An 18,708-nucleotide genomic window follows, 5' to 3' on the forward strand; every position below is an offset into this window, starting at 1 on the left:
AAAGAAAGAAAGAAAGAAAGAAAGAAAGAAAGAAAGAAAGAAAGAAAGAAAGAAAGAAAGAAAGAAAGAAAGACATATTTTGGGAGAGAGGGCTTCTTTCACATTGTCCTGGAAAGATTAGGATTTATCTGTTGCTGCCACATGTCTAGCAACTTCCTGGGACCAGCGACCCTCCACTTCACCCCCTGCAACCCAAGTGACCACAGCCAAATGGGCTGACTCTGTGTTACACAATCAGAGGGAACATCTGTATGCAAAATCCTGATTTTTTCATCCTTGCAAAATTTTATGTAGTTTAAAAAAAAAAAAAAGAATGGGTCTTTATGGGCTAAAAGGAGATGATGCACAAAGGAAAACTGAAACAAATTTAGTAACTTTGAAAGAAGGAATCTTCAAGGTGGTTTGATATGAAGGAGGAAACGTGCATGGTCCTCGGCCCTCCGTCCTATTACAGTCCAGTGCTCCTGAGAAGTCTGCTGAGCAACCCTCCCACTTGCAGGCGCTGCTCTTTTTCCTAATAATTTTAGTAAATTATGTTTTCAAATAATACAGAGAATTACAACAGTTTGTTTACAAGTTGATTTTAAGTTTGATTCCAAATGACAAAAGCGAAATGGAACTGAACGTTAGGATTTGAGCTGCACAGAGGAGCAAGCCCTCCTCTCCAAGAACTCACAGAGATGTGGAGTGAGACTCAGGTCACCGCACGGCCTTAGCAACTCAGAGAATCATTACAAATGATTAACTGTAGTGGAAATGCGTTCCAGGGGGCATCTTCTCTTCCACAGTTACCAGGAAGAAGGGGCAGTAAGGAACCACAGCAATCATGATCAGGAGTGTACTACACAGATGATGCCAGGCCATCAGAGTGAAGAAAAAAGATCTCTTAATATTATTTTTCAATTATGGGGGCTTTCTCTTGTTTTATGTATTTACTTTAAACAGTCTTAGGAAAATAATCCCATTTTTTAAAAGTTCACATATAATTTTCAAAGAACAAGAAGACTCATCCGGCTGTTCCAGTGACTGCAGGACGTGGTCAGCCTATTTTGATGCAGCTGTTTGTGCTGGAGGGGCATGAGGTGAAAGTGGCAGGGGACTGGAAGGGGCGGGACATGCGGTGGTGAGAGATGAGCCAACACTAGAGCATCGCTTTCTGGGTCATGACCTTTGGCTTTTGACCTCAGATCATTTGCCCCCATGTCATCCTGACACCATTACACAGGAGGGCTTTAAGACTATCAGAGGAGAGGGAGCGGGAGAACAGTCAGCTCTGAGGGGAATCCTCTGCATGTCTCTCACACTGGGCCTCCTGCAAACACTGCCAGCCCCCATCTACTTTCCTTTCAACCAGATGAATGACAGAGTCTAAGCTACAGTCCACCTGCCTCCCAACATAGAGGGACAACAAAAATAAAGTTTCCTCCTGCTCTCCCAGCACCTCCACCCCAATCTTTGGGATTAAACCCATTGTGATATGCTTCTACTGCAGTTTGAAAACCATTAGTTAGTTAAAAGGCATCATCTAACTTGGAATTCATTGCGTAGTAGAGACACAGAGGAAAACGAGCCCAACTGGTAGGCCTACTGACACTGTGGACCTACCGTTAGGGTGAACACTTCCTCCCCACTCTGGATGTCCCAAAGCTTGGCCGTGGTGTCCATACTTCCAGTAGCCACCAGGGTGCTTTGAGGGTTAAATGACAAACACACCTAAATCACATGAAATGGAAGAGAGTTTCAAACTGTTGGCTTTATATGGAAATTTTTTGAAGACCTTCGCAAATTCAACTTGATTCATAGTATAAGTAAATGATAAAACATTAAATATGAGAAGCCAGTTATCCTAAAACAGAATCCTAAAAGAGTCTTCCAAAAAGAGACCATGTGCCTCACATCGCTTGCTTGGGCTGGGAGGGGCACAGGCTCCTCTTGCTAGTTTGGGACACAGAAGAACAAAGGAAAATCCATCTCTCCTGAGTGTTCTTCATTCCTTCTTGACTTCATGGTCTTCTGGTCATGCCCCTTTCCTTAGGGCTGTGACCACTGGCTCACAGCCTCAGTTCTGTGTCCTACATGCCCTATATTTTGGCAATCCATCCATTGCTCCATGCCCAAGTCCTGGACCCCTCTTCCATAACTGCTCCCAGGATGTTCTGGTTACTTTTTATGATACTCTGAGCTTTCTGTCTTATACCTACTCCCCTCCTGAACCTCTGAAAATCTTAGCTTTCACTAATGTCCCTACCATTCCCCCCCCCCCGGTCAGCCTGCCTGCCACCCATTCAGCTGTCCTCTTCAAAGCATTCCTGACAGCATCCTCACACTGCCTTCAACATTTCCTGCTCTTCAGCACATAACTGGTCCTCCTGCTGCCTCCCTGGGAACGCCTGCCCAGCAGACGGGTGCTTCCTTCCTCACCTCACCCGCCCTCTCTGCCCCTCAGCCTCAGGAGCAGGAGGCTCCCTTTGCCCACTCTCACTCCTCTGCCCTGCACTCCTGGAGGATCTTGTACACACTCACATTCCTTCCTTCCAGACCAGATTTTTCCTACTTGCCAGTAAATGTGCATGAGCTCTCCTGTATGCCATAAAAACAAACCCTCTCTGGGGAAGATGGAAATACAGTTTACCCTCACTTTCTCCGCATCTTCTTCTCACTCTTCAAATCTTTGGAAGCCACTTGGGCTAAATCTATGAGGCATGGTTAGTCACCGCTAAGCCTCCCTGACGCCTGCAGTGCTGGCTTCTTTTGTTTCCATAATTCTTAAAGCTTCCACAGCTCTTTCTCTTCTTATTGTTGTTGTTGTTGTTATGAAGGATGGGTTGTATCAAATAAAGCTTCTCTTCTCATCCAGAATCTACCAGTCTTCTCCCCTAGCCTCCTTTCCTTTGGACAATTTTGGTCACTCTCTGGTCTCTTCTACCACCCAAATCCCAATGACTCGCTCACGTCCACGTCTCCTACCCAGACCTAATGTCCAGTTCCAGCCTCAATGAGCCACCTTGCTGTGGATGCCTGTTCAGATATCACACAGGCAGCTCTTCTCAGCACCAGACTTTAGAGTCCCATGAGCACAACCTTCACTGGTGAGCAGCACAGCCCGACAGCCAACGCCACAATCAGGGAATCGCCTCAGATTCCCCTTTGCCCTCATGTCTCCCATCTACTTGGCTACCAGGTTCTTCTCCCTCATTCCCTCAACACCTCATACATCCTCCTCAACTGCCTTCTGACAGTGCAACATCATTTATTATTTAGAAACAAATTCCCAACTGACTGGCACCTCTGATCTCACCTACCTCCCATTTCTCTTTCAGACTGTCACAAAACTGATCTTCCCAGAAATGTTTAAGCATACCTTTTCCCAGTGGGAAAGCCTCAACAGTGTGCCATCAGCTACAAAATGAACCCCCATAGGACCCTGCGTCAGTCTACAATATGGCCCCTGCCTGCCTTGCCCACTTGGACTAATCCCACCTTGCGATCCTGCTTTTATCCTGTTATGAGTCATCCTTAACACAGGGGAAGCACCTGAGATCTTTGTCCATGGCCTCAAACCACATGCAGCAGGCAGCCCCCAAGTGTGGGCACATCCACACTAGTACACTCTGGGCATCTACCACCGGGAAAGCCAGGGTGCTCTTCTCTGATCCTAAGCTCCTGAGAGCCTCCTGAGCTCTCACATGTGCACCACAGCCACACAGCTCCTCTGGCACTGGCCAGTGCTGCCCCCTCTGCCTGGAGTTCCCATCCCACCCACCTCTTTTCTGAATACCTGCTCCAGCCAGGGGGAAGGTGACCGCTCCCTCATTTAATGCCCATTCCTAGCTAACATACAGCTTCTTAGACCCAATTCACTGATGCCTCGACTCCTCCTACTACACACCAGAATCTTTGGAGGATAAACATGGTGTCTAATTTTGTCAGTAGCCCAAGCTTTTAAGCCAGCACTTCATCCATAATTAGTATTTAGCAAATACGTATAGGATAGATATCCCAACGGAGTGTGGAGACATGGCCACTTGCTAAAGACAGGGATGATGTCTTCCTTGACCTTGGACAGGTTGCTGTCTAGGATCCAATATCCTCAGCTGGGCCAGAGTAAATGAAATGCCCACTTCCTAGGGCTATGGGGCACAGCTACATGAATACCTGTCAAGGTCGCAGGACTGTGCCTCCCACAGCTACTGCCAATGAAGGTTCAGGTACGGTTTTCCCCACAGCGTGCTATGTCTACAAAATACCTTAAGTATGGTGTGAGTTCTTCTCAGATGAAGAAATACTATGAGCGTTAAGGATGAACATAAGGAAGATTTTCTCCCCAAATGAGTCATTTGTTTAACACTTCTCCGGGGTGCCAATTAGCTCACTAATGATCAGGAGGTAGAGTGCAGAACTGGCCAAGGGCAAGGGCTTCCCCACAGGGAAAGCAATTCAGAGCATCAGACTAGTTACACAAATTTGAGTCCTAATGATACCCTGAAAATAATAAGCCTAAAAAATCCACAGGATATAATATAGTTGTTTTGAAAGCTATTTATAACTTCATCAATCCTCATTGAACGAGCTCTTTAAAAGCAAGTGAATGAAAAAGGAAAGGGCTGGGTATCATACTCCTACGTGTTACATCACATGTGTACTTTGTCAATATACGATTCAGTTTGCTCGCTGTATCTGTAAGTTATTAAACCGTAAGTTACTTTTAAGTTGTATCAGCGTTGCCGTATAAAATTCACACAGACTGACACGGACGTGGGAGGTTAGAATTTGACAAGCAGAACTTCTGCATCCATGAAGAGAGCCGTAAAACGCAGCCGTGTAAAAGAAGTGATACAAAGGAGAAATCTACTCACTATTTCGGCCGTGTGGCCCCTAAAGGTGTGGTAGCATTCTCCTGTCTCTGCACTCCACAGTTTGCACGTCTTATCGAAGGATCCTGTGGCGATTTTGTCACTGTAATTTAAAAACACATGGATTTTTAAATCAAAGTCATCTATCACACTAAGTTGAGACAACAGCTATTAATGTATATATACCCATCTACTGAGAAATTTACTCCTGGTTCAAAATTATGAGCAATCCTGTATTTGTTTCAGTGGATAACAGACAAGAACTGATCTTTTGAAAGACACCAATGTATGTTTAATTTTACAGATCTTGTGTTAAGTGTAAAAATATATATTTTCAGTTAATAATAAATGTTCACAAAAGATTGACTTTGCAAGCCCAGTAATGCTAATGTGAATAATATGTAGCTTTCTCTGTATGAATGTAGGAAACTGCTGTGAATAGTAACATTAAAAAGGTGACACTGCCTTTTTAAAATGTGCTTTTAATTTTTAAAAAATATTTTATTTATGTATTTATTTGGTACAAGATCTCACTACCCAGCTCGGACTCATAGTGATCCTCCTTTCTCAGTCTCCCAGCTCTGGAATTACAGGTTTGTGCCACCACGCTTGGTTTTGGTGGCTGGCACAGTGTCCTCAAGTTTCAGGGTCTGCCATGACATGCGGTACCAGGGATCAAACCCTGGTCCTTGTGCTTGCCAGGCAGGTGCTTAGACCACTGAGCCATCTTCCCAACCAACACTGACTTTAAAAGAAGAAAACTGACAAGCTATATAGCTAATAAAGTTGTGAGAAAATAAGGGATGCATAATCTTTGAAAAAAATTATATAAATGCTCCAGTTATAAGAGGATGTAGAAGCCAAGAGTGGTGTTACACACCTGTAATCCTGTCATTTGGGAGGCTGAGACAGGAGAATCACTGTATGCTTTCAGCCAACCTTAACGACATAGTGAGACATTGTATAAAAAGGATACAAAAGAGGAGATTGATAAAGGCTTCCTAACCAAAAACTCCCCTGCCTCTTCCAAGCAGGGCTGTTATAGCCAATAGAAGACACAAATAGATTAGCCTGGTTAGTCTTCATCTTGGCACCTCTACTTTTAACCTTGGCCCATATTTATCCTTTATATTAAGGTCATCAAAAGTTCACCATCTGGGTTATGATTTCTGGTGTAATTTCATTTTTCAAAAGTATAAGGGGGATGTAGAGATGGCTTGCAGGGGGGTCTAAGCCCCTGCCTAGGCAAACTCAGGGGGTGAGGTTCAATTCCCAGCTCACAAGCTGCACTGGCCCCAGCCCTAGGTGCACTGAGCCAGCCACCGAGACCAGGCCTGGTAGCACACACCTGTAATCCTAGCAGCGGGGAGGCTGAAAGCAGGAGGATCACTACAAGCCCGAGATGCATAGCAGGACCCTGCACCAAATACATAAGAACTAAAAACTAAAAATAAAAATAAATTTTAAAAAGTATAAGCAAACTAAGATTGAAAAATATACATACCAAGGCAAATAATACAGACCCAACTTGTGGCCACCAACACTGGCTCTAGGTCCCCAAGCACCCTGTGTAGTACTTCTGTGGTCTCTCAGGCTAAGGAAAGCAAGGTCCTTCCTGTCTACATCTCAGGGCTGTGCTCACAAACCACCGAAGCTTCCAGACCCTCAAGGATGGCGGCTACTCGGAGTCTCTCAACTGCTCCTTTGGGACCCAGGCCAGAGCATCAGAGCGTTTCCTACCCACTGCCGCAATCTTCCAGCTTCTGCTCAAAACCAAGCCAGGTCAGGCACCTCAGCCAGTGTCCCATCCACCCTGCCCTCAGACAGATCACTCTCGAGGTGCTGTTATTACCTGTCCTGCTTCTTTCTACCACAGCGGTTCTCGAACTCCAGACCACATCACAGCACAAAAGATATTACTAATTCTAAAATTCTTTTAGAATTACTTTATTGAATCAAAACTTATTCCTGACCTAACATGAAGTAGATACTAAGATATCACACACACATACACACACTTCCATTTCAATGTCTTAAAATCGCTGAGATGAAAGTCAAATGCTAAGAACAACAATGAAAACTCTGCCTTTGCACATCTAATGTATGATTGAAAATATACATTGAATGATTAAATGTTTAATGTTTAAATGTTTTTAAAATTATTACAGTAAAAGACACATTGTAGTCATTGCCCCTTTCAGAAAACTCCCCCTCACCTCTAACACCCTTAGCCCATCATTCTTGCCACTTTCTGAAGCAGTGTTGGAGGTCCTCCTTAGTGTCTTTATGAGAGGTCTGATCAAAAACGTGGTTAATGATACCTCTACTCAACGGAAAGCGAAGCATCACAGTGCGTCCTCCCTCACCCACCTCATTCACAGGACCTGGCCTCCAAGTCACAATGACAGTGATAAGTAAATTCGTTCAGGACATCAAGGCAGCCAGGACAGCACAATTAAAGACACTTACATCTCATCCCATAAATTCCGATGTAAGTGTCTTTAATTGTGCTGTCCTGGCTGCCAACAGCTTCTGTGGATAATCCGCTACTATTGTGGACTGCTGGACTGTGTTGGACTGTTTTGCTGAATTCATGCACCTACAGTATTTAGATGCCAATGGAATATCTATCTCTGACAGGACAAAACAAAAAAAGGGGGATACAAATGAAGGACCATTTTGTATCTGTATATGCAGAATAATCAGGATAGATATACATCTACTTTCACTTAATTCAATGAGAAGAAAGATTTGTACTAATAGTGTTTGGACGGGATATCCTGTCTGCATCTTGTACTATGGATAACCACTAAGAAGATAGCAATGTACAATGTATTAATTATTGAAATTGTCCTATTAATCAGTTTTGAAACTGTCTTGCTGCTATTTGTTTCTCAATAAAATAAATAAATAAAGATACTTACAAAACAGGACTTCCAGAACTGCCTCAGAAAGTCTTAAGAATAATGAGACAAGTGCATTTGAATTGAGAGGGAGTATTTTGAGGAAAATTAAAGTCAATGTACCTTTTACTGAAATAAAAACTTAATTAAAGAGCCGGCGAGATAGCTCAGTGAACTAAGCACCTGCTTAGGCAAGCTCAGGGAAGGGGTTTGATTCCTGGCCCCACACGCTGCACTGGCCCCACCTCGAGGCACGCTGAGCCAGCACCAAATCCGGGCGTAGTCACTCGCCTGTAACCCCAGTACTGAGGGATTACAGTGCTGAGGGCTAGAAACACGAGGATCAGTACAAGTCCAAGCTGCACAGTGAGACCCTGTGCCAAATACATTAAAAACTAATAATTAATTAAAATATTCACCGTGTCTTTTGATCAAGCCTCACAAATAAATCACCAGATGGGGATAACGACTTACGTATCAAGGAGGATTTTCATCAGAGTTCTCGGTACAATCCAAAAGGACCAGAATATTCTTCACCTCTAAGCTCCCAAAAAATATTGTTCCCAGAGAGATGTGCAAAATATATCATGTCTATTAAATAGGCTATAAAAATATGACATTATAGAAACTTGCAATGCAATAAAGGTAAGAATTATACTAGCAGTGTAAAACAATACCATTTAGAATTTTAATGCAATTGTTCACTTCCTCAAGTAGGTATAATAAATTATTGTATGGTAAAAAGTTGTGGTCCTAGAGAAGTAACAAAATGTGAAGGACAAAGTTAAATTGTCCGGACTTTGTCGTATGTAATCACTTAATCATGGAATTGTCATTTAAGGTTGATTGTACCATCACAATTAATGTGTTTGGAAATTATTACACTTTAAAAAGATGTCATGGCTTAGTGATCTAAGCATTAATTGTTTTAATTGGAGTATAAAATTCTACTGTGAATGCTTCCAATGTCTAGCAAAGCCCTGTAGTGCCTGTCACTCTGCCACAGCCTTCGCTGTCTCCTGAGGGGATGTCTGTACCTACCGCCTTGGGAGTCCCCTCCCCCTGCATCTTCCCACCCCCAGCCTCTGGCCCCTCTCTCTGCCGGCACAGCCTTCCAACAGTGCTTGCATCGCTCCACTCCTTTGATCCAAACCCTTGATAGCAGCTCAGTCTGGAAAAACAGGGTACAGATGCTCTGACCTCACCCCCTTCTATTCCATCTCAGGAAATGCTCCCTGCAGAGACGGACTGCTGGCTGCCTGCTGCATGCCCACCTGCAAATCCTGAGCTGCTGAGGTTCCCTTCCCCATGTGACCTCTCACCCTCCATCCTTTCTTCCTTTAGATTTAGGCTCTTACCTCACATTGCCTCCAAAGAAATTTAAGCCAGGAAAAACCACTATTTTGTTCCTCTCCACTTTTAAACTATTAACCTGTCCTGTTCTAGTTATCACAATACTGCAGTAGGTGAACTTCTTTGACTAAACCAGATAAAAAGTCATTCATGGAATTGTCAAAAGATGTGTTATAGTGAGCTAATTAGTGCTCCCCACGAGCAGGAATGCCCAGCTAAGCCCCGCTAAAGACCGTGGTTCTGGGCCTGGAAGGCCCACCTGAGGATTGCTGCCAAAATGACATAAAAGGACAATGGGAGGAGGGAAGACTACATGCTGCTGATTGTCACGGAGGAGCTGGCCAAGGCAGACCTTGGATGTTTTCACTGGAGGAGGAACTTGGGTTTTCACTGTTGCCTGCAAAGGCTGTGATTCTCTTTGCAAGAGGCTCTGGTCTTCACCTGAGCCTCATTACCTGGCTCTGTGCAGATCCCACAGCCTGCTGCCACATCTCTTGAACTCTTGTGCATTTGACTTTTTAAGTGAATACTAAAAAATAATCCTATAAATTATATGTTCTTGTCTCAGTTACTCTTCGCTCATTGCTGGGACAAATACCTGACACTCCAGATGAAGGAAGGAAAGGTTTATTTAGCTCACAGTTACTGGAAGTTTCAGTCCACACTCAGCTGGCTCCAAGACAGAGCAGCACATGGCAGAGGGCAGAAGTTCAAGGTGGCAGCAAAGAGCAGAGAGCAAATGGGAGGAGTAACAGCAACTGAAGGACTACAGAGAGAAAGTCTGTCTCCCTTAAATTGCTTTCAGGCTATCTTCCCCACTCTGGGAGTAATACTCGCACCCATAATCCCAGCAGCACTCACATCCATAATCCCAGTGGATCATGAGTTCATCACAAACTCCAGAAGTCTGCCCCATCATTGCATGAGGCTTTGGAGTGACAGAGACACGCAAACCACAACAGTCCTATATTAAATCTATTACTTTGCAAACTCTGACTATAATACACCTGCTTAAAAAATTTACACAAATGTACATACATTTGCTAATCTTTCGACAAAAGTGGAGCACCTTTTAATTCTGTGTCAAATACTAGAATTTGTCATCCAACTGAAATCATATCAAACGTCTACAATTCTTATTTTTTTTTCGTTTTCTTTTTTGTTTGTAGTGAGGGTTAAACCCAGGACCTTCACACTGAGCTACATTCTTAGGCCTCTTTCTTTTTCTTTTTTTTTTCCTTAACTTTCAACAGGATCTCCTCAAGTAGCTAAGTTCCCATGGCTGGGCTCGAACTTGTGATCCTTCTGTCTCAGCCACCCAGAATGCTGATGTTACAAGCATGTACCACCACTCTCAGGTCAGTTTTCTTTAAAAATGCCACAACTTAAAAGTCAGAGTGCATAATTTTTCCATATTTTCATAGTGTATGTTCTAATCAACATTGATCTTAACCACAACTTCAATTAGTAGGAATTTTTTTCAAAGATTTACCTTACCTGTTTGTATAGCAAACAACAGCTTTCTTCTCACACTCATCTTTTAATATTTTTCTAATATTTTTAATTACGTCAATAATTTGTAGAATTAAACTCCATATTAAATTATGTAATTGGAATAAAACACAGCTTTATGGACAAATACAACCAGCGCTTGAGCTTAGACCCTCCTCACAGGCAGAGAAGCTAAAGGCAGCAGTGAGCAGCCTTGCAGCTACGGCCTCCTGAGATGGCCCGGGATCCTCAGTAGGATGCTGTGTGCAAGGACAGAGGACCACGATCACCTACTGAGGCAGTTCCCTGAGCCTGGCTTCTCAGTGTTCCTGTTGTTCTTCATACTACTAATTCGTGTGTTCCCACGCGCACTTTGCCACCTGGCAAGGCTGAAATAGAATCCATGGTGCAACTGTACATCCATGTCCCCCATCCAGAGCCATCATAAATATCCATGGGAAGGACCTGGTAGCCGGGAATTCCCAAGACCAGACAGGCAGTCTCGAGGAAAGTGAACACAGGTCTCCCCTGCGTGAGCCCAGGAAGAGTACCTGAATTTTAGCCTCTAAGAATAATGGCTCTCGCAAAGGCTCGCTGCCCACTGAGGGAAGTACTGAAAAGGCTTCCTGCGCACGTAGCCAGCACTCGAGATATTATAATTCTGTCTGCTTCTCTTCATCTCCTGACTGACGCAGGGATGAACACAGGTGTTAAAGAGGAAGGCAGTGAGTGGGAAAACAGACCCGTAGGGATTGTTGAAGGCGATGGTGTAGACCACGTTCCTGTGGCCCTCCAGCGTGTGCAGCTGTTCTCCGGATCTGGTGTCCCAGACCTTGCACATCCGGTCGTAGCTTCCTGTGATAAAACTAACACAAGCCAGAATCATTTCACAGAACGAGAATGGCACTGCGCTAACCAACACGCTATTTTTACCTGCATGACGGTAACTCCTATGTTTTGTCTCCTTACCATGAAATTGTGTCTATTCAACAAATTATGAGCAACGTCTAAATTTTTTGACCTTAAAATATCTTCATTTAAACCAAAAAGCTAACCACTAAACAAAACAGAGTAATTTTAATACTAACTGCTACATTCCCATAACATGCAATCTTATATCATTAAAGAATAATAAATATTTTAAAAATACATATATGTATATAACTTGAAATAACATTGTCCCAGTTATTCAGATCATAAAATTCTATTGGTATCCTCCAGCCCGCTCTCCCTCCCACACTCTACAAAGGGCTCAATCACCAATTCCTGCGAATATAATGTCAAATACATCCTTTCCGTGGTTCCTTCTCCCCACAGCCTCCGCACCTTGCCTAAACAAATGAAACCATCATCCAGTGACTCTTAGCTCATGCAGGGTCCCTAAAGATCTATGTAGTTCCACAGAACATGGAGATTTTTTTTAAACTCCAAAGACAGCAGTCTAGGCTAGCATTCAGCCCTCAGTTTCTCCCCAAGACCCAGCCTCATCAACCACATTCGCCTTGTTGCTAGTCTCTGAAGACCCTCGTGCTCTGCCATCTGGTGTCTTCCCATCCCCCAATCAAATGATGACTGGGATGCTAACATGTATGTGTCTAGAGAACACATTCTTTGATAAGTAAATTAGCGGGCCCTTTGATGTAACTGTTCTACTGCAGAAAAGATGTGTTGACCCAATGCCTCTTAGGAACATACCAGCATCTTAGTCATCCTTCTAGTACTTGACTAGGAAGGAGAATTTCTTTTTACAATATCTCTGAAATAGAAACATTAATTCAAAAGCAAAGCAAACAGATTTGACTTTCAACAGAGGAAAAAATGCACAAAGCTGAGAAGCAAGTGTGAAGATCCAGCAGTAATGATGAAAACTGGAAACAAATTCTGATGTGCAAACTTAACTTCACAGAAAGACGGATGAGACAGTGTATTATGGGTTATCTTTAAAGCATTTTTCTAAATAGGAATCAGGATATATCATGTGCCAGTACAAACTCGCTATGATGAATGTGATCAGTAAGTACATCTAGGGGGTAGAAATAAACTTAATAAAAATTTTTAAAAAAGAAACATGTGTTTCCCGCTTCTTCCCTCATGGCTTTCTTTACCTCTGGGTAAATGCAGACCTATGTTTGCAGCTACACTGTAGATGCTTTATGAGCTGAACTGTGCTCCATCCCCACTCCAAGCCTCATTTTGTTGACATCCCAGAACCAGTTACCTGAGAACACAACCTTATGTGTCAATAGCATCACTGAGTGTGTAATGAGCCCAGAAGTGGCTGCACAGTGGCAGAGAGGCCCCTAACCCAATGTGTGGCACACACGCACGAATGAACACCTGTGGAGATGGAGGTGGAGGTCACCCTGGTGCCTCTGCACACCAGGCCCCACCAGAAGCCAGGACCGAGGTGTGGGCCAAGTCTCCTCACAGTCCTCAGCAGGAGCTTCCTTCGCCTTAGACCTCGAACCTCCAGACCTGCAAGTGATGAATCTCTACTGTGTGTGTCACTTAGTTTGTCCTGTATTACCACAGTGGTCCTAAAAAACCGATCACTATAAGGAATATTTATATGCATGATTGGAGGTCAAAACGAGCTTTCTAGCTCTCCTTTCCTACCTAGCACTTCCAATGCCAAGCGGAGCTGAGGCATGCGCCGGACATGGGCCTGAGGGCTCTGCTCACCATGTCCCAACACCCTGAGCCTGCTGCTCTGAGCAGACTGATCACACACAGCCACGTGGTCTGATCAGCCCGACTGTCGAGGCAGATACAAGGCAACCTGCCAGCCCCAGCCCCAGATTGTATTGTTCACAGCTATATTTGCTGAGACTGCAGAATGCCACCCACCCAAAAGACATGAGTATTATAGAAAGCTTAGAGTGGAGGGAGAAAAGGTTTATATTTCTCCTTTACATTCAAGTGGATACAAAGCCAAAAGAAACGAACACATAAGACAGTTAATGGAGTGGTATATTTGGCAAACACTCAGAAATGTTTATCCCTTAGCTTCTAAAAATGAGAAATAAAAGCAGAATCTTACCACGAGCCTGATTTGTTCAGTGCAACATTAGTCAGGGGCAGTATGTGCGCTCTGAGAACCTTCAGTGGAGGAAAACACAGCTTATTTGGGACTTTGATCAAATTAATTTTAAGTCATTAGTTTCAACTTCAAACAAGTAAAGACATTCAACATTGTCTTAACAACAGATAATAAATGAACAGTATATAATATCTGAACAAATGAAAGCCTCTACCTTCTGCTATTAAGACAAACCATAATTTATTGGGTAATTACAGATAATTTAAGATTTAATTAGCTCTGGGTTTTCATTCACAACCAATTTATCATTACAATAAATCATGGTTATTAAATAAGATACCAAATAGGACTAACCTCTTCTTTACGTGGGTCCATGTTTATGGTACACAATGGACGCGTTTGTGTGGGTGTTGGTATGGCAGGTCACATCTTAAGTTTTGCTTCCCCTCTTCTCCCCCACCTAGAGATCCTCTTCCAATTTACAAAGGCCTATCTCTCTATTTTGTACTGTTATTTTACTCTAAATTATTCATTCCTTAGGTTTCTTTACATGAGAAACCATGTAGTAGTTAAGCTTCTGTGTCTGATTTATCTCACTCAGTATTATGGCCTCAGGATGCATCCATTTTCCTGCAAATGGCTCCAATTTTCTTTATCTGTTCATCTGCAGAAGGACGCACAAGCTGCTCTGGAGACCCAACCGCTACGAGTCACACTGCTGTGCACATGGGTTTGCATGGAGCACCATAAACTGACATCTTCAATTCTCTTCTTTTGTGCCTGTGTTCTTGTCGTTGTAGCTTCTTAACATGGCTCAAGATCTGGGACTGCGAGGCCTTCTGCTCTGCCCCCTTTGCCCAGGATGCTTTTGCTGTTCTGGGTCTCTTCTGCCTCTACATAAATTTTAAGGTTGTTTTCTAGTTATCTGAAGCAAATTGTTGGTATCCTGATTGAGATTACATCAAATCTATGTATCAGTTTTGGTAATCTGCCCATTTTGACTATGATGGGTCTGCCTAGCCAGGAAGAAGAGAAGTCTTTCTATTTCCTGATGGCCTCTTCAGTCTTTTTTTTTTTTTTTTTTTTTGGCAGAACTGGGGATTGAACTCAGGCCCTTGTGCTTACCAGGCAAGCGCTTATTCTACTGAGCCATCTCCCCAGCCCCTTTAATCTTCTTTTTCAAAGTACTGGATTTTTATTATAGAGCTCTTTCACTTCCTTGTTTAAGTTAACACCTTGGTATTTAATTTTTGAGGCTCCCAATAGCACTAACTTCTAACATTTCATATTTTGCATATGATTTTGTACATGTTTCAAGACTGTATATAGGAACAACATTAAAAATGATCCATATATAGTTTGCAATGGTTATTACTTTTTGAATCCTAAATTTCCTTTAAAGTCAGGATACATCTTATTTATCATTCAATCACAATGTCTAGCATATAAAAGCTATTTAATGAATTAAAAATTCTATCAAAAGGGCAATTTTCTAGGCTGGGAGCATCCCTGTTATGTCTGCTACCAAAGATTAACTACTAAGAGTGTCTCTTATGGCTACCAAATCTTTCCCTCTGGGAGATTAATTATAAGGGAACTGCAGTCTTATGAGCGCACGTTTGAAGTTAAACACTTCCACCTGCTGGAAGAAGAGATATTGCAAATTTTTCATTTTTCCCACAAATTTGAATGGATGACTACCAAAGAAGCCCTGGATATTTTTTATCAGGTAGAATAGGTAAGCACATAAAAAATGTTTATTATTGTAATAATATTTAAATCATAAAAGTAATACAATGAGATAATTTTAGCACAAATATTAGATGTTTTAAGTAATATAGCTGTTCATAAAAGTGCTAAATGACTACATTTGTTATATATTTAATTTACCTATTAAAACTATAGAGAAATAAGCATGTTACATTGGATAAAAGTTATTTAAATTCTATAAATAATATCCTGAAATTCACATGAAAGCCAAGAATATGAAATGTTTATGAGCCATGAAACATAACTTACTAAAACTGCTCTAACTAGGAAATAATTTTAATTTTCCAATAACTTAAAACTGCCTTAACACTAATAATCCTTCCAATTATTCATGTCGAAAAGGAGCAAAACTTCCTACAAATATTTAGCATCTCAAGAAATGAGTCTTCTGAATTTCCCTCCGTTATGGTTTGTGTCTTATTGTCTGCCCAAAGCCTCATGCAGTTATGGGGTGGACTTCTGGAGTTTGTGATTAATTCATGGTCCAGGCTGGGATTACAGGTGTGAGTGCTACAGGGATTACGGGTTATGAGTGCTGCTAGAATTACAGGTGTGAGTGCTACACCGGCCTGGGGCTGATAGTCTGAATACAACAAAAGGGAGACAGACTTGCTCTCTGTTTCCACTGTTGCTGCTACTCCTTCCTTTACTCCTGCTGTTTTGCTCTTTTCTGCCGCCATGAACTGCTGCCCTCTGCCACGTGCCAGTCTGCCTTGGAGCCGGCAATGTATGAACTAAAACCTCCACAAACTGTGAGTTAAATAAAATTGTCCTTCCTTTAAATTGTTGGGTGTTAGGCATTTTGTCCCAGCAATGAAAGAAAAGTAACTTTGACACCCTCACTTCACAAATACTGAATCTTAATTTCAGCAAGTTATTTGTAAAGCACTGAAGTGATCGTCACATAAGCATTTCTGGTGAAAGAAGTTATTTTCAGGGAAACAGAAAACTAGATTTAGGAGATGAACAGAACATCAGTTATTGCACCAAATCTCGTGTGCCTGGTATTTTAAACACACCTTACCTTGACGAGACAGAAGATGTGCTTGCTGTTCTGTTCCAGCTTTGCCTGCAGTCTCTGGACTAACAGCCTGACCTTCTCGGCTCGGGAAGCTGTGATCAGAGGCTCCGCTTTCTGGATCTCTTCTACTAAAGCGCCAACATCAGTACTGAAATTCACCACACACAAAAAAGGTTTTCACATTAATACTTGCATTTATATTTGCTTTGCATGAGGAACTGCATTGCCTTAGGAGGCGCGTTTCTAAAATGTTAAGATCATCATCCTCTTCCCCAAGCGGTTACTGGAGGAAATCACACAAGTCAACCGGGAGAGCAGCAGCGCAGAAGCAAGACACTTGGATTTTTCTAGAGTAGGTTTTCCCATGACTCACAGTTTTCTCGTGGCGGATGTGCCAAGATTGCCTGGGGCTCGCCTGGCTCTATGACTGTGTGTGCCCCTCTTAGGATCCCTGTCAAAGGCCAGGGGCTGGGGAGACAGCTCAGCAGTGCAAGTGCCTGCCTACCAAGCACAAGGACCCAGGTTCGATCCCTGGTACTGTATGCAGTGTCAGCCACCCAAACAGGAAGTGGTAATTCCCGCACTGGGAAGATTGAGAAAAGAGAATCACCATGAATCTGAGCTGCATAGTGAGACCCTGTACCAAACAAGCAAACAAATAAATAAATAAATATTTTTTTAAAAAAAACCCTCAAAGGCCGGAGCACCAGTTTCACGAGAGGGTGCCTGGGGTGACCAAGCTCCAAGGCTGGCATCTCATCAGAGCACTCCTGGAGGCATTTGGTCCCCTCTGCCCATTTCCTGATGTTCTTTAGCCATGTGAACGTGCAGCTCCTCCTCCTCCTGCAGCAGGAGTATCACAGCTCGTTCTTGGGTGCAGAGCGAGCACTCAGTACTCGCCAGACACCAAACCCACGAGCACCTCAGCCTCGAGCTTTCCAGTCTCCAGAACTGAGATACAGAGGTCTGCTCTTTATGACACAGCCAACTGCAGGTGCTTTGATTAGTGCAGCAAAACCTGCACTCAGACACTTAAGAAGCTTGGAGCTTGGTAGTTCTGAGTGTCAGGAATTCTTCTTCTTTTCTTGTTTCTTTCAGTTGAACCTGTGTTGACTCTGCCTGGTGCTATATTCTCCACTTTACATATTTTCTCTTATTTAATCCTATAACACGTGACTACAATGCTTTTATCATCACTGTGTTAGATGTGAAGAAACTGGAGTTCAGAAATCTAAATTTTTGGATACTTTTAGAGAAAGATGAAATGCCTAAGCATAAACACTTAAAGAATAATTATCACTAATGTTTCTTATGAACTAGGTTATTATGTTTCCTGAAAAGAGAATTAATCTGCAAAAATATACAGAGGGGTTCAAGATGTCCCCAGTAGGCAACTCTCCACAAAAACTCCAGCAAATTTTGCTAGTCCAGAGTAGTATTAGTTCCCCAAATAAGCATTAATATTCAGGTATCATACCGCATCCAAAGCAGTCAATTTTTAAATCATGTCACAAACGTGTCTGGAAGATACGCATGTGGATTCCTCTTCAAAAGAGGTTCAAAGCCAGCTCAGAGGCGAGACCAGCTCCAGCCACACCTCCTCTGGGCCGCACTTCAGCATGGGAGGTAGAGCAGCAGCCTCTTGGGTGCCCTCAGGTGACCTCCAGCCCACGCAGGGCCAGGGGGAGGACGCCAGACGTCAGCCACTGCTGCCCCACCAGGGACTCTGCGCGGCGCGTTTTCTCCCCGGCTCTGCTCTGTGCTGCCAGAGGCTCCGTTATCCAATCTGCAACAGGGAGCATGACTGAGCTGCTTCCGCCCAGTCCTGCCACACGTACTGCTCCGTCACAGACAGCACTGTCCCAGAAGCCTCTGTCTTAGGATTTGCGCCCAGAAATGTGACCGCACATACGTGTCTCTCTCCTCTCCTTGTGAGTAAAGATTCACCAAACTCCAGTTTTGTGAGCCAGAAGCCTGATTATCTGGATAATATTCATTGAATATCTGCTGCAGCTCAGGCTCTAGAGTGCCAAAGATGTGTTATAGCCTTCAAAAAGTACAGTTTATCCTAATAGTATTGAGTATTTTGAACAGAGATAAATCAGAGGTCATTTATTACTATTACCTGAATAAACCCTGAGGTATTTAGCTGTCGCAATAATTACAGTTCCATAAGAATTCACTGAATAATAAATGCCTCTTGAAAAGGTTTCCAGTAGCTGATGCGAACCAAAACAGACTTCTTAGTGAGATACGACCAGTCAGATACTTAATCTG

General features: G+C 43.0%; 1 protein-coding gene across 3 annotated transcripts in view; it reads right to left on the bottom strand.

The window, feature by feature from the left end:
• Nucleotides 1-18,708, bottom strand: part of Daw1 (dynein assembly factor with WD repeats 1) — a 51,048-nt gene that overhangs the window by 15,356 nt on the left and 16,984 nt on the right. For all 3 annotated transcript variants that reach the window (XM_004638225.2, XM_023723105.1, XM_023723106.1), the window contains exons 3-7: nucleotides 16,435-16,579; nucleotides 13,641-13,699; nucleotides 11,344-11,466; nucleotides 4,857-4,956; nucleotides 1,606-1,713 (exon numbers count right to left, since the gene is read on the bottom strand). In XM_004638225.2, coding sequence (XP_004638282.2) covers nucleotides 1,606-1,713; nucleotides 4,857-4,956; nucleotides 11,344-11,466; nucleotides 13,641-13,699; nucleotides 16,435-16,579 — 535 coding nt within the window. The remainder of the gene's footprint in view (nucleotides 1-1,605; nucleotides 1,714-4,856; nucleotides 4,957-11,343; nucleotides 11,467-13,640; nucleotides 13,700-16,434; nucleotides 16,580-18,708) is intronic.

Source organism: Octodon degus, unplaced genomic scaffold (assembly GCF_000260255.1).
Source record: "Octodon degus isolate 3935 unplaced genomic scaffold, OctDeg1.0 scaffold00096, whole genome shotgun sequence".
In the NCBI taxonomy this organism is placed as follows: domain Eukaryota; kingdom Metazoa; phylum Chordata; class Mammalia; order Rodentia; family Octodontidae; genus Octodon; species Octodon degus.